This window comes from Westerdykella ornata, assembly GCF_010094085.1.
Source record: "Westerdykella ornata strain CBS 379.55 unplaced genomic scaffold EI97scaffold_11, whole genome shotgun sequence".
In the NCBI taxonomy this organism is placed as follows: domain Eukaryota; kingdom Fungi; phylum Ascomycota; class Dothideomycetes; order Pleosporales; family Sporormiaceae; genus Westerdykella; species Westerdykella ornata.
The window spans coordinates 614,011-627,991 of NW_022986861.1; the positions used below are offsets into that span (position 1 = coordinate 614,011).

The window sequence follows — 13,981 nt, forward strand, 5'->3', positions numbered from 1 at the left end:
GTGATTCTGATAGAGCCGTGGATTGGGTGGTGTTAGATGTAGACTCGGAGGGCCGTCACCAAGCTGGCCCACTGATTTGGATAGCCCTAGGAATAGGGTGTCAAATCCTGCGCTCAAATTGGGTGGAACAAGGTGTGGTGCAGGAGAGAATGACGAGCGAAACTGAGGACAGAATCTTGGAAGTGTGTGCGGCGTTGAACAGCAGGACAACCTTGGAACCCGCACAGGCAATCGCCCGTAGAGGAGGAAGGAGCCACTGTCAACAACAACAACATGCTGCCAAGCCGCTAGAAGATAGAGGAGACACCTGGAGAGGTACTGGAAACCAAGCGCACGAGATCTGCGTGGTATGGTAAGGCATACGGTCCATGTGAAAGCTACAATGATCACAGACGCCCTCACTGACCACATGGTTGTGTTACCGGCCTAACCATCCGAGCCGTAGCACATATCAGTTGCGGGTACGAAAAAGGGCTGGAAGATGCCATGCACAAAGGGTTCATTTACGAAAACATCAACAAAAGGAGCGAGGTGACTGCTCCCTAGCTCTAGCCCTAGCCAACCAGAGGCCGTCCTGTCTCCTGTAGAGACGAATAGCCCGCCGCCGTACACGTATTTCTACGTTCCGCTAACCATGGATTCTTTGAACTAGTCGAACGAGCATAAATCAGCTTAGAACCCCAGTCAATCACGCATATGGACAGAAGCCAGCGTGAAGATAGTGCTGAAGTTGAAAAGGAACCAAGGAACAACACTGGAAATGCTTATCCCTACCTCGGTGTACAATAGAGTGGAAACCACCTACCAGTGACTCCTTGAAAAGAATTGAACGCGGACCTGAATAGTGATATGGCTTCCCTACGGTCTTCATTGCCAGAAGGACTAATATATAGGTGGATGGTGGAACATGTAAGCATTGGGAATATTAAGAGTACGCTACTGGTGCGTCGTCCCTTGAGCAACAGTCAGATATAGCGCATAGAGAGCATTTCTGAAATAACGTACAATCTTTCCGTACCAATCAGGTAGAATTTGGTAATCTGCAAAGCATTATTATATAAAGGTCCATATATATACCCTCTCACTGAGACGGCTAGAACTCAATAAATCAAGGACATGCAGTGAATTCCTTCTGGATCCTTGGGACCGCCGTATTCTAGGGAAATACGGTCGGCTCCTGTACAATTTAACCCATAGGACAAATCACCTTCACATATGGCCCTACGGAGGATGAAGATGTTCCCATGTCTATAACTAATGACGACGCTCTGATTACGCTCACTGCTATTTCAAGTACATCTCTAGGCTAAGGTCAGCGCCAAACAATTCAGGAGAGCTACATGGATCCATCCAGCTAACGGATGCGTAGCAGGCAGCTGGTCGCACAGCAAGAGGGGTCCATTCTCCAACCCATCAAAGCAGTCCCGCAGTCTTCCACACATATTGAGCGAGCACGACGGCCCGGTCGGCATCCCTACCGTCCGATCGACTGCTCCGTCGCCATGGTCACGGTGTCGCGCGAGGCGTACACGTCGATGAAGAGGAGCCATGTGTAATGGTCTAGAGTTTGCCTCCATGTAAGTCCCCACCTGCACTGCAACCTGTAAGCGTTCCGGAAAATGAGCGACATTCGCTGTGGCTTAGACTAGGACGCGATGCAACACACCGACCGCTTGTGAGGCCACTGCTGGCTTCGGGATGAAGTGAGATGAAGGGATGATAAATGGCTGCCCTAGGAGTACTGTGTAAATAGGTAGACGTAGAAGTATGCATTGTATTCAATATCTGCGGAGATCTGATTTGAACAAGAGTTTGCTAGAGACACACGCCCAGCGGACAAGGTCGCTTACACTGCGTACACGCAAGGGTAGAACAAGCAGATATACGGGTCCGATATTTATAGGGTCGGACCTGGAAATCCACCGCGCAAAGCGGTCATGACAGCAATACAAGAAGTGTTGAATTTAAGAGTCGGGACTCGGCGCTATGGGTCCTCGAACTTATGCAGCTGCAGTTATGGCGGAGAGTAGGAGCAGAGATGCCCGCATTCGTGATCGCTCCGGCAATGGAACAGTGTCCCCTTCGTGTTATTTATGAAGAGCCTGTAAGCGTACACATGACTTTCCATCGGCGCCATAAGACTTCCACAAGGTCAGCGGTCGGAGTGGGGCGCAGTGAAGTACCATGCATGATGCTTACTGCATGGTAAGAGCGCTGTCTATTCTCTAATTCTTGCTTCGAGTCAAAGCATTATGGATCGCAATCCGTGCTTCGCCTGTGGTCTCATCCCAGTCTTCGAGGCGAACGGATGTCATGTCCCTCACGATCCAGTCAGCACCCGCGTCAATCAATTCTTCTATCGAATGCGTCGTGGCAAGGCCAACTACGCGGAATCCAGCAGCCTTCCCAGAACGAACACCAGCAGGAGCGTCTTCAAAGACCAGAATAGATGGATTGGCTTTGGGCAGCTTCAGCTTGCTAGCACCTAACGCATAACATGCCGGATCTTTCAATTGTTAGCCTCGAAGATTTCGATCTGACACACTTCACGACACTCATACCTGGTTTTCCGATCTTGACGTCTTCGGCAGTAACCAGATTCTGGGGATGAGCAAGATTCAGCACATCCAGCCAACCTGTTACCAAAGGGCGGGTCCCAGAGGTGACGATACACCATGGTATTGACCGCTGGTCAATCTGTTCCAGCAACGCTCGAGATCCGGGGATTTCGACGGCATCTGCTCCAAACTCCTTGGGGAGCACTCCCTCAACCTCGCGAATATAGTCCCAGTTGGCTAGTTTGGGTTCGTAAATTTGAAGCACATCAATGGAGCGTCGTCCATGTGATGTGGCTAGGATCACCTCGGGGTCTACACCTATCTGCCGTCCGATCCTGAGGCGCGGTTAGTAAGTTGTCATCGGATGTATGGCAGTCAATGTACTTTTGCCAGTTTTTGACGACTGCTTCGGTGGAGTCTATTATCGTGCCATCCATATCAAAAAGCTATTTTAGTTCAGTTACACTGCCCTACCTCTAGCGTGTTGTACTGAGGCGACTTACAAGGCCATGGCAGGTCACCACTTCCGGTTCCGCAGCAAATTCAGGTTCGGCGACAGTCATCTTCGGGTCGAGTATGGCCTTTCAGGAGTACCGCAGTGGCCCTCTCACTATATATAGAGACCGGCGATGGCAAATGTAAGTATGCTTTTAGGGTACGAAGTACGAAGAAAAGACGATGATTCAGCAATAGACTTGCCGGATTCGGTATGCCGTCCGTCCAATGGGATGCCAGAATCCCTGGGGCAGGAACCATTTATAGCAAACCTTGAAAGAAGTAGCAGGCCTAATTCCCGTTGCTTTGCGTCTGGTAAGCTCGAAACTCGCCAGAAGGCTACAATACTGTCTAAGTAGAGGGATTACTTTGCCATGTGCAAGGCGTCCATGGTGGTCTTTCAGTAGGTTAGCAGAGGAGTTCGGCTGGAGCTCCCGGTTCGGGTCCGGATTATCGATCCAACCTCTTTCCTACAGAATGAATGTTTTCATTTAGCCTTGAGGCTGTTCGAGATTATTGGACCCGCAAATGCTATAATGAAGTAGTAGGTATGTATATGTACATAGGGAAATTGAGGGTAGACTATGAGCGGTCTGGTCGGGTAATGAACTTCGTCCCCGCTATTCTGCCAGTCTTGACCGCCTAAGCCGAAATCTTGGCATCCAGAATAATTTCGTGGTGTTGGATTTGCTAGCGGCGAAGCAACAACACCCTGCTACATCATTCACAATGAAGGTCGGAAGTAAGTGCAACTTCGGTTACTCTTTGGAAGCTACTGACAAGATAACAGAGCCCAAATCCAAGCGAGTCCCGGTGCGCCTGAGGGAGAAAATTCACAAAGCTTCGGCTGCGAAACAGCGGAAAGCGAGAAAGGAGGCGAAGAAAAACCCGGAATGGCGGTCGAAGCTGAAGAAGGATCCCGGAATCCCTAATTTATTTCCATACAAGGAGAAGATCCTTCAGGAGATCGAGGAGAAGCGCAGGTTGAAGGAGGAGGAAAATGCGAAACGGCGGGAGATGGCGAGGGCGCAAAAGTCGGGTGCGGCGCAAACCCCGGATGACGGTATCGAAGACAGCGATGCGGAGCCCATTGATGATAATATGAGCGAAGAATCTGTAGAGGAAGATTCTATGCAAGTGGTAGGTTGTATCTTGGACTTCGGATTGAACCCACCTGACCGTCGTAGGATGAGTCGAACCCCATGGCAGCTCTCCTGGCTTCCGCAAAAGCTCGCGCCGCGGAGTACGAGAGAAAAAAAGCCCGTGACGACGACGTAATGGAAGACGACGAAGACGACGATATCGCTGGGTTCGATGACGTGGACGGTGATGATGACGGCACGAGCGCCGTCCACATTCGCAAGGATTCTTCACGGAGAGCTTTTGACAAGGTTTACAAGCAAGTCGTAGAGAACGCCGATGTCGTATTGTACGTGCTGGACGCTAGAGACCCGCAGGGCACACGATCAAAGGAAGTGGAACAGATGGTCATGGCAGCGGATGGCGGAAGCAAGAGGATGATCTTTGTGCTCAACAAGATCGACTTGATACCCCCAACCGTCTTGAAGTCATGGTTGTCCCATCTCCGTCGTTCGTTTCCCACCCTACCCCTCCGCGCATCGAAACCCGCTCCGAATGCGAAGACCTTCGATCACCGTGACCTGACAATCAAGGGCACATCCGAAACGCTCTTTAAAGCACTGAAGACTTTTGCCGAATCAAGAAATCTCAAACGTTCGATTAAAGTCGGCATCATTGGATATCCCAACGTTGGCAAATCTTCGGTCATCAACGCCCTTACCTCGCGCCTCGGTGGGCGAACCGGAGCGTGTCCAGTGGGTGCAGAGGCAGGTGTCACTACCAGCCTTCGTGAGGTGAAGCTCGACAACAAACTCAAGCTGCTCGACTCCCCGGGTATCGTCTTCCCAAACTCACCAGAAGCGAGCAAAACAAGCAAGGTCGAGGAGCAAGCGAGGCTTATCCTTCTCAACGCCATACCGCCCAAGGAGATTGATGACCCTGTACCAGCGGTAACGCTGCTGTTGAAGAGGTTATCAGCATCGCCGGAACTGTTTGCCAAGCTCATGGACGTGTACGATCTGCCACCATTGTACGTTGTCAAGGGAGACATGACCACAGATTTCCTTGTTCAAGTGGCGAGAAAGAGAGGCCGCCTGGGCAAAGGAGGTGTCCCGAACCTCCACAGTGCTGCCCAGACAGTTATCACGGATTGGCGCGACGGCCGAATTCAGGGATGGACAGATCCACCTAAGTACAGCGCCGCTACTGCACCTTCTGGCCCAGCTTCTGTTTCCAAGTCTACTGGTTTAGTAGGAGATCAGAAGGAGATCGTCAAGGAGTGGGCTGCCGAGTTCAAGCTCGAGGGCCTGTGGGGGGACGAGCCACAAAACTCGGGAGATGCGGATGCGATGGAGACATAGTGTTTAACGAGTTTTGACTCACATGGCATATGATCAAGATGTCCACGGACGGCGAAACTGGCGTTATGGCGGAGGGCAGATTCTCTAGTACCCTTAGAAAACATGGGAATATCACTCAATAGAGTCAGACAATGAATGAGCAGAATCGTTCGGGTGTTGTTGTGAGAATGCCGAAGAAGCTTATTTATCAAGTATTCGGACGTTTTACGAACCCAAATATGTGAAGTGTATTTCCAGAGATGTAGACTACAGTAGACAAGGGGAGGGTCCGCGGAACTGGAGGCCTGCTGTGCGGAGAGGTTCTAACCCGCTTAGGTATAGACTCTCACGTCACATCCACTCCGATCGCAGCCCCGACGGTAGCCGCTCTCAACGCTGGAATCTTCGGGACATGTACAACTCGACAAACATACATATATGTGTGCATAGCGACATTCTCGGGAAGCTGTACTATTACCCACTGACACTCACCTAACCATGACTCCTCCAAACTCATTGTCCACACTCGGCTCGATATCTAGGTCAATCACGAGCGTGCCGGGGGCAGCAAGGCGAGGAGTAGCAACGATTGCACACTTCAAAGTCCCTGCTGTGAATAATGAACCAAATGTAAGTATTGGTACATGAAGGGTACTCTGTGAGCTCTATTTCTGACGTACATCCACAGAAACACTATGCGAAAGGGTCGGTTGAGAGGCAGAAGCTCCAAGAAGCTGTCGCGGCACTCAAACAGAAAGTTCCATTAGAGATCCCAATAGCAGTGGGAGGCCAGCAAGTATGCACTCTCCAAATGGCCCAGACCGGACATTGGACTTACATATCAGATAAAAAACTCCTCAATCCTCACGCAACGCAATCCCGCATCACACCGCGATGCAGTCGCCAATGTCTCGAGCGCCAGCACTGCAGATGTGGAGAAGGCAATTGAGGCAGCCCTAGATGCGAAGCCGGCCTGGGAATCACTGCCGTTCGCTGACCGCGCCGCTGTCTTCCTCAAAGCGGCTGATCTCGTCTCGACGAAGTACCGGTACGATATCATGGCTGCGACAATGGTTGGACAGGGGAAGAATGCGTGGCAGGCGGAGATTGATGCTGCTGCGGAACTGTGCGATTTCTTGAGGTAATATCAGGTGCGAGTGAGTGTCGCACAAGTCAGAACTGACCTGCTCAGGTTCAACGTCAAATATGCCGAAGATACATACGGACATCAACCAGTGCACCACGCACCCGGTGTGTGGAAGTAAGTAACACGCCAAACATCCCACTAGTGCGTTTCTCACATACCCTTAGTCGCGTAGAGTACCGCGCTCTGGAAGGTTTCGTCTATGCCGTCAGCCCCTTCAACTTCACAGCCATCGGAGGCAACCTCCCCGCAGCGCCCGCGCTGATGGGCAACGTCGTTGTATGGAAACCGTCACCATCAGCCGTGGCCTCGAACTGGCTGCTCTACCAGATCCTCCTCGAAGCGGGGCTTCCTCCAAACGTCATCCAGTTCATTCCCGGTGACGCAGAGGAGATCACACAGGCAGTGCTGTCCCATCGTTCGTTCGCTGGGCTGCATTATACAGGAAGCACCGCAGTATTTAGGTCGCTATACGGCAAGATCGCAGCTGGGATCGCGGAAGGGAAGTATCATGGTTACCCTCGAATCGTCGGGGAGACGGGAGGGAAGAACTTCCATCTCATCCACAAGAGTGCGGACATTCCGAATGCGGTTGTCCAGACGGTGCGCGCAGCCTTCGAATACCAAGGACAGAAATGTAGCGCCTGCAGCCGCGCCTACGTCCCGTCGTCCGTTTGGCCCGATTTCAAAGACCGGCTCGTCTCCGAGGTCTCAGCCCTGAAGATAGGCGACCCTTCCGACTTCTCCAACTTCATCGGTCCTGTCATCCACGAAGCGAGCTTCAACAAACTGTCCCGCGTTATTGATGAAGCAAAGAAGGACAAAGAGTTGCAGCTCCTGGTCGGGGGTAAATACGACAACAGCGAGGGCTATTACATCCATCCTACCGTCTACCAGACCACGAATCCCAACCACCCGCTCCTCTCCCGAGAACTCTTCGGGCCCATCCTCGTCGTCTACGTGTACGAAGATAGTGCGCCTGATGCCTTCAGCGACATCTGTAAGACCATCGACCAGACTTCCGAGTATGGCCTCACAGGCGCCGTATTTGCGAAAGACCGCGAGACGATCCGCTTCGCAGAGGACGCCCTCCGCAACGCAGCGGGCAACTTCTACATCAACTGCAAGTGTACGGGTGCGGTGGTGGGACAGCAACCGTTTGGTGGGTCGAGGGCTAGCGGGACGAATGACAAGGCTGGAAGTGCGACATTGTTGGCCAGGTTTGTGAATATGAGGGCCATTAAGGAGGAGTTTTGCTCGACGGAGAAGGTGCTGTATCCGAGTAACGAGGAGTGAAACCTGACAGTATTCGACGGGGGGGTATATTGAGACGAGGCAAAAGTTGGCTTTGATTAGGGTTGAATACGGATGGCCGTCCATTGGGAGCGTGTTCCGGTCATTTAGGGTTTGGTTTGAACTTAGGATACTTCACTGCTCGAAGGGTAGCAGCACATATCGTGTAATCCTAGTTTCGTCAAATGGGAGACCCACAATTTTGAACTGATTCCATTATATGCTCCTGGGCAGTGCATGGAGGCATTGAAACTCTTGCCTCGGAGACTTCAACGCAGTAAGCATATATAACCAGATCAGATGAGGCGATAGACGAACGACTAGCGCATACGGCCAGCTGATGAACCCGCTCAACAAGTGGATGCAGTGGCGTGACAGCTTCCTATACTCCGAAGCATACACAGTAAAACTTAGTTATCAATATGCTATGGCTCCGAAGAGCACCTGGGCACTGAACTCAAATGCAAAAATAATCAAAATCATGGACAGTGAGACTTGAACCACGGCCCTCCATATGTCAAAAAAGGTCGAGCAGCTGAATCGGTGCAATACTGCGTGACTCAGCATCAGCCTGGGAAGCTGCTAGACCTTTTTCGCTCCTTGTGTTCGGGCGATTAGAATCAAATAATTCTAGCTTATAAGGTAAACAATTGCGGTTTTAGTTTTATACTGTGTACATGTGAGACTCGCTCTACAAGAAGCGGTGTGCCTCCCATCATCTTCTCAAAGATCCATGGATATATGGATATATCGATACATATCAATCACTGGAAACAGCGCCTCGGTACCATCGGCGCTACCAAAGCCCGATTCCGACTCATCTGAAGTCCAGACCAGCATGGCTTGAAAGTCTTCGTCCCGCTCTTCCGCGTATTCAGGTTTCGTGGGTCCACCGCTGTTCGGTGCGTCCAGATGTACCTAACTAGGTACAGTCAGATGCTATCACATCAGGCTAGGAGCATAACGTTATTTACAGACGCCCAAGCGGCGTTGATATACTAATCATGATACTTCTATATTTTTTTTCAAGGGCGGTTGCGTACCCGCCCGCATGCACGTGGGCAGAGTTCCATGAGCATGAGAAGAGTATGGAGGGACGGACAAAAAAATCCACCCCGTTGAATACTAATCACAGTGCCTCGTGTCCCCAACTCGCTTCTCCCAAATCCCCCGGTCCCGATCTCAGCAAAGCAAATCCCCCCTTCCCAACACTGAAAAACTCATTCACCGCACTAAAAACCAACCTCGGTAATTTCTCTTTCGGGCCTAGCCTACTCGAGATTCCAACACCGCACGGGCAACCCACCAGCCCTACGGTCTCCCGAACGAGCCTCTCACGGGCACTATCTCAGCCACCTGGGCATCCTCCGCTGCACGTTGACGCAGCACTACTATAAGTATACCGTACGACAGTATATATTCCTGCTAGCTCGGCCGAGCCCTCGGACAAGCCTGATAATGGGGTGCCAAAATGCGATACATGCGAAGTCACTGCGGACATGGGCGTTAATTCCGTCATGATTCGGACCATCCATTGGTGCCTGTGTGGATTCGAAGGAGTCGAAGAAAGAAGAATGTGTCAAGGGGGATTGCTTGATGGATATATATGCCTGTGTGGGTGCCTCCGGCTTGCGCGAGCATACAATACCACGGATCTCTTTTCATCTGTGACTGCTCACCCTTGTACTTGTCACAATCTCGTGTCGGAGTACTTGCATAATCTCCTAATCGTTCTTCGACTCCTGTCTTCTGTGGAACCGACAACCATTCCTCCAGGTACACTCTCTTACTCGATCCTCCCATATCGACTGCCTCAATCCCCCTTCGCATATAGCCACCACTGCGGACGACGTGGAATACGAAAGTATCGGGTATGGAGAAAGGTCCCGCGGACATGGAGTCCGGCAGCTCCTTCTCGTCCAAAATCTCCTACACCCAACTCATGCTGGACCAAGGCGTCCTAACACAAGAAATCATCGACTTTCCATACGAAGGCTCCGGCACCGAAGAAGATCCCTATGTCGTCGAATGGATAGACAACGATCCACGGAACCCCATCACCTGGAGAAGTACCAGGAAATGGATCTATACGGGCGCCATGGCGCTGGCCACATTGGTAGTAGCGTTCTGCTCGTCGGCGTACTCAGGGGGCATGCCCCAGGTCATGGTGGAGCTTAAGGCGTCGCAGACGCTTACGACTGCGGGGATGAGCTTGTTCGTTTTGGGGTTTGCGTTAGGGCCATTGATATGGGCGCCGATGTCCGAGTTGTATGGTCGTCAAGTTGTGTTCTGTGGGACGTTTGCGGCCTTCACGGCTTTCAATGCTGGGGCTGGGGGATCGCAGAATATCCAGACGTTGCTTATCCTGCGATTCTTCGCTGGTGCCTTTGGCTCTAGCCCCCTCACCAACGCTGGAGGGGTGGTTGCGGATATGTTTACGGCGAAAGAGCGTGGCGTGGCCATGGCGATTTTCAGTATGGCGCCCTTTATGGGACCCGTCATAGGGCCCATTGTCTCCGGATTTCTGGGGATGACTGAAGGGTGGAGGTGGGTTGAGGGACTGATGGCTATCTTCTCCGGAGTCGTCGGAATCTTGTGCGTCTTCCTTGTACCGGAAAGCTACGCGCCGGTTCTCCTGAGGAAGCGTGCGGCTGCCTTGTCCAGACACACTGGAAAGGTCTACCTAACTCGTGGCGAAATCGAGCAGGGCAAGCTCACCGTGACCGAAGCGTTCTCGACGAATTTGAAGAGGCCATGGCTTCTCCTCTTCTGTGAACCGATCGTCTTGATTCTGAGCCTCTACATGGTATGTATTACCGGTCAAGCTGCAATCGGTCCAATACTAAAGATTCTCAGGCAATCGTCTATGGCATCTTGTACCTCCTCTTTGGTGCTTTCCCCATCGTCTACCGCGGCCGCGGTTGGAATGAGGGTGTAGCTGGCCTTCCCTTCATCGGCGTCGCTATCGGGATGTTCTTCGCCTTAGTTTTCGTCTTAACCTACGATAACGTCCGGTACCAGAGATGCATCAAGAACTCTCCCAACGGTGTTGCAACCCCTGAAGATCGTTTGCCGTCAGCAATGGTCGGAGGCCTTGTGCTCCCCATCGGCCTGTTCTGGTTCTCTTGGACAAACTCACCGTCTCTCCCCTGGCCGGCAAGTGTAGCAGCTGCGATTCCCTTTGGGTTTGGAATGCTTCTCGTTTTCCTATCGCTGTTCAGCTATCTCGTCGATGCCTATACTGTGTTTGCTGCGTCGGTGTTAGCTGGTAGCGGCGTACTTCGATCGCTCTTCGGTGCTGCATTCCCGCTGTTCACATTCCAGATGTATCGGAACCTAGGTAAGTGCAATGACTTCTTCGCCCGTGAGGACAAAGCTGAGATGATTAGGCATCCACTGGGCATCAATGATTCCGGCGTTCTTGTCAGTTGCCTGCGCCGTCTTCCCCTTTATCCTGTACAAGTACGGTGCAACAATCCGCAAGAAATGCAAGTATGCCGCCGAAGCCGAAGCCTTCATGGAGCGTATGCGTGCCAGAGCCGCAGCTCTAGCAGCTGCCACCGCCGCCGAACCCGAGTCAGAAACGAGTTCAGGAACAGCAGCCGTCAATGACCAGGACGCAGATAACACAGAGCCAAGCTTTGAAGAAATGAAGACGGCCCAGGAAGCACAGGGAGGCCTGGAGAGGACCACCACGGGCAGGTCACATAGGTCACAGAGGAAGACCGCCACACTCGAGTATGAGCCAAACCCGTACGACATTGACCGGGTGAACACAAGAGAGAGCTTCGGGCCGGGTGGGATACGGAGATCGGACAGTCGGGCAAGTGGGGCGTGAAGCGGAGGCGCAGGTCCTGAGGAGGATGGTCTAGAGCGTGGAGTATGGTTGAATGTGGATAGACTATCGGTATTGTGATACCTGATGTCTTTTTGTATTTACAAGTACCTTCATACCTTTCGGCTCCTTTTCAGGAGTTGTACCGAATAATGTCTTTTCCTATTCCCTACATATCGGAATCCATGCGAATCACATCTCAGACAGCACACACAATCTCCTTTACGGAAGAAAAATCGAAGGGCTTTGTCGGTGCGGCTGTGACGTGGAAGATTGGAGCACGATTTTGAGGCCCACTTATCGTGGCATAACTGTACGATGCACGGAGAGGGACATAACCATGGCCGCTTGCAAGTTGTATGGTCGGGCAGTGGCGAAGAGATGATGTATTCAGTGGGAACCAGGTTGGTGGAGAACAGTGGAGGTTGACCAGCACGTGCTTCCGAGATTAAGATTCTGGCGCCAAGCCTCCAACCAAGCTCCTGAAACGATGTCGGCTTCTCATTGGTTCACCCCACCGTGGCGCTGCGGCGCCGAAACTCCCGGTCCCCGGTTCCCCTTCATCGCAGCGTCAACGCCGTCAACGACCGCTCCTTACTCACGCCGATTCACTCATTCTTGTATCCCTTCTTAGTCTGTCTTTTGCCTTCTATTTAACTCGCCGCTCTTTTGCTATTCCCTCATTATCCAGAACCCGCTTTCTTCCATCGCCCCTTCATTCACAGAACTTCCATCCAGCGTTCCCTTTCCCGATTCCAGTCTTCCACTATGCGTTTCTCGGCCGTCGCAGCAACTGCATTGGCTGTGGCACCTGCCATGGTGTCTGCCGCTAGGGGCACCATGGGCTTTGCCCTGGGCACGAAGGAGTCTGATGTGAGTATCGTCCCACCACGCGTATCTGCTTCATCATTGCTAACCTTTCTCCAGGGCAAATGCAAGACACAACAAGACTACGAACTTGATTTCGATACTCTTGAGAAGGCTACTGGTACCAAAGTTGTCCGCGGATACGCGGCTCACGACTGCAACTTCGCAAAGAACGCGCTCCCCGCTGCGAAGAACAAGGGTTTCAAGGTTGTCCTGGGAATCTGGTATGTCGAAACCCAAGCAATACGTGTTGTACATGACTGACAAGCTTTCTTCTTGTATAGGCCGGACGTGGAAGAATCGTTCAACGACGACCTCAATGCCATCAAGTCAGTTGCCTCCACCTACAAGGACCAGATCTACGCCGTCACCGTCGGCTCCGAGACCCTCTACCGCGGAAACTTCACCGGCGCGGAGCTCAAGGACAAGATCAACACCGTCAAGTCGCAGCTGCCCAAGGGCATCAAGGTCGGCACTGCGGACAGCTGGAACAAGTTCGCTGACGGCACTGCGGACCCTATCATCGGCACGGCGGATATCATCATGGTGAATGCCTTTGCGTTCTGGCAGGGCGCCAGCAAAGAGAATGCCACGCATGTCTATTTGGACGATATGTACCAGGCTATTACGCACATTGAGAAGATTGCTGGCGGGTGGGATAAGAAGCCCGAGATCTGGAATGGCGAGACTGGATGGCCCACTGCTGGTACGCACCTACCATTTCCTTCCCTCCTTCTCTGTCAGAAAACCACATGACTGACATAACCGATTGCAGTTGGCACCGACTACGACAAAGCCAAGGGTGGCCTCGAAAATGCCGCGTACTTCTGGAAGCACGGCTTCTGCTCCCTGCTCGACTGGGGTTACAACGCTTTCTACTTCGAGGCCTTTGACGAGCCCTGGAAGCCTGCCTCCATCGGCGATAACGGCAAGGCTGCCGACGAGACGACCTGGGGTGCCTTCACAGCCGACCGGAAGCGGAAGTTTCCCCTGGAGTGCTAGAGTAGTGTTATCCCTAGTGTGAGGCTTTGCGGGAGCTGCGGACGACAGCGTGTACAGATTACTTTTGATCGAATCAGGATGCTTTGTATCGAAGCGAGTTAAAGCGTGCGGCAGGGTTCGACATCGCTTGCTTCGTGCCTTGGTGTAGACCTTTGTGCTTCTCATGGAATCATTCAACTTTATATCCTATTTTGCGAACTTCAATTGCAGTGTCAACTCCAAATTGCTCCATGTTGTCTCGGAACGAGATGATTCTACATACCTAGGTGTATGTATGCGCCAGCTACTCCACCGTGGCTCACAACCCCTTGCCACATGCAAGGTATTTCCAATTACCTGGAGAATATATTCATAGACAACGGATATG

General features: G+C 52.1%; 5 protein-coding genes across 5 annotated transcripts; 4 read left to right on the forward strand and 1 right to left on the reverse strand.

Annotated features, from left to right (window-relative positions):
- Positions 1 to 2,217: 2,217 nt before the first annotated feature.
- On the reverse strand, positions 2,218 to 3,195 carry EI97DRAFT_53526 (HAD-like protein). Its single transcript, XM_033802893.1, has 4 exons — positions 3,062 to 3,195; positions 2,943 to 3,004; positions 2,562 to 2,893; positions 2,218 to 2,506 (listed from the first exon to the last, which is right to left on the reverse strand). Exons 1-4 carry the CDS (start codon positions 3,119 to 3,121, stop codon positions 2,226 to 2,228), a joined length of 735 nt encoding a protein of 244 aa, XP_033653792.1. The 5' UTR covers positions 3,122 to 3,195; the 3' UTR covers positions 2,218 to 2,225.
- Positions 3,196 to 3,757: 562 nt separating this feature from the next.
- Positions 3,758 to 5,647, forward strand: EI97DRAFT_399079 (uncharacterized protein). Its single transcript, XM_033796411.1, has 3 exons — positions 3,758 to 3,795; positions 3,844 to 4,193; positions 4,241 to 5,647. The coding sequence occupies exons 1-3, from the start codon at positions 3,783 to 3,785 to the stop codon at positions 5,492 to 5,494; spliced, it is 1,617 nt and encodes a 538-aa protein (XP_033653793.1). The 5' UTR covers positions 3,758 to 3,782; the 3' UTR covers positions 5,495 to 5,647.
- Positions 5,648 to 5,869: 222 nt separating this feature from the next.
- On the forward strand, positions 5,870 to 8,127 carry EI97DRAFT_433659 (delta 1-pyrroline-5-carboxylate dehydrogenase-like protein). Its single transcript, XM_033798436.1, has 5 exons — positions 5,870 to 6,103; positions 6,162 to 6,269; positions 6,319 to 6,614; positions 6,666 to 6,734; positions 6,785 to 8,127. The coding sequence occupies exons 1-5, from the start codon at positions 5,972 to 5,974 to the stop codon at positions 7,911 to 7,913; spliced, it is 1,734 nt and encodes a 577-aa protein (XP_033653794.1). The 5' UTR covers positions 5,870 to 5,971; the 3' UTR covers positions 7,914 to 8,127.
- Positions 8,128 to 9,804: 1,677 nt separating this feature from the next.
- Positions 9,805 to 12,152, forward strand: EI97DRAFT_501513 (MFS multidrug transporter-like protein; the record flags this gene model as incomplete). The annotated part of the gene is made up of 3 exons (XM_033802707.1): positions 9,805 to 10,716; positions 10,767 to 11,250; positions 11,300 to 12,152. 3 exons carry the CDS (start codon positions 9,805 to 9,807, stop codon positions 11,746 to 11,748), a joined length of 1,845 nt encoding a protein of 614 aa, XP_033653795.1. The 3' UTR covers positions 11,749 to 12,152.
- A 201-nt stretch (positions 12,153 to 12,353) lies between these two features.
- On the forward strand, positions 12,354 to 13,976 carry EI97DRAFT_419205 (glucan 1,3-beta-glucosidase-like protein). Its single transcript, XM_033796985.1, has 4 exons — positions 12,354 to 12,618; positions 12,673 to 12,836; positions 12,897 to 13,318; positions 13,388 to 13,976. The coding sequence occupies exons 1-4, from the start codon at positions 12,514 to 12,516 to the stop codon at positions 13,612 to 13,614; spliced, it is 918 nt and encodes a 305-aa protein (XP_033653796.1). The 5' UTR covers positions 12,354 to 12,513; the 3' UTR covers positions 13,615 to 13,976.
- Positions 13,977 to 13,981: the final 5 nt, after the last annotated feature.

What these genes read in the sequence shown, in the direction of transcription:
- EI97DRAFT_53526 (XM_033802893.1), bottom strand. Translation starts at nt 3,121, where the DNA reads ATGACTGTCGCCGAACCTGAATTTGCTGCGGAACCGGAAGTGGTGACC. An exon ending in GTCGTCAAAAACTGGCAAAA is followed by an intron (nt 2,894 to 2,942) that starts GTACATTGACTG and finishes ACCGCGCCTCAG; the next exon opens with GATCGGACGGCAGATAGGTG. An exon ending in CGTCAAGATCGGAAAACCAG is followed by an intron (nt 2,507 to 2,561) that starts GTATGAGTGTCG and finishes AACAATTGAAAG; the next exon opens with ATCCGGCATGTTATGCGTTA.
- EI97DRAFT_399079 (XM_033796411.1), top strand. An exon ending in AGGAAGATTCTATGCAAGTG is followed by an intron (nt 4,194 to 4,240) that starts GTAGGTTGTATC and finishes TGACCGTCGTAG; the next exon opens with GATGAGTCGAACCCCATGGC.
- EI97DRAFT_419205 (XM_033796985.1), top strand. Translation starts at nt 12,514, where the DNA reads ATGCGTTTCTCGGCCGTCGCAGCAACTGCATTGGCTGTGGCACCTGCC. An exon ending in AAGGTTGTCCTGGGAATCTG is followed by an intron (nt 12,837 to 12,896) that starts GTATGTCGAAAC and finishes CTTCTTGTATAG; the next exon opens with GCCGGACGTGGAAGAATCGT. An exon ending in GACTGGATGGCCCACTGCTG is followed by an intron (nt 13,319 to 13,387) that starts GTACGCACCTAC and finishes AACCGATTGCAG; the next exon opens with TTGGCACCGACTACGACAAA.
- EI97DRAFT_433659 (XM_033798436.1), top strand. Translation starts at nt 5,972, where the DNA reads ATGACTCCTCCAAACTCATTGTCCACACTCGGCTCGATATCTAGGTCA. An exon ending in TAGCAGTGGGAGGCCAGCAA is followed by an intron (nt 6,270 to 6,318) that starts GTATGCACTCTC and finishes CTTACATATCAG; the next exon opens with ATAAAAAACTCCTCAATCCT. An exon ending in CACGCACCCGGTGTGTGGAA is followed by an intron (nt 6,735 to 6,784) that starts GTAAGTAACACG and finishes ACATACCCTTAG; the next exon opens with TCGCGTAGAGTACCGCGCTC.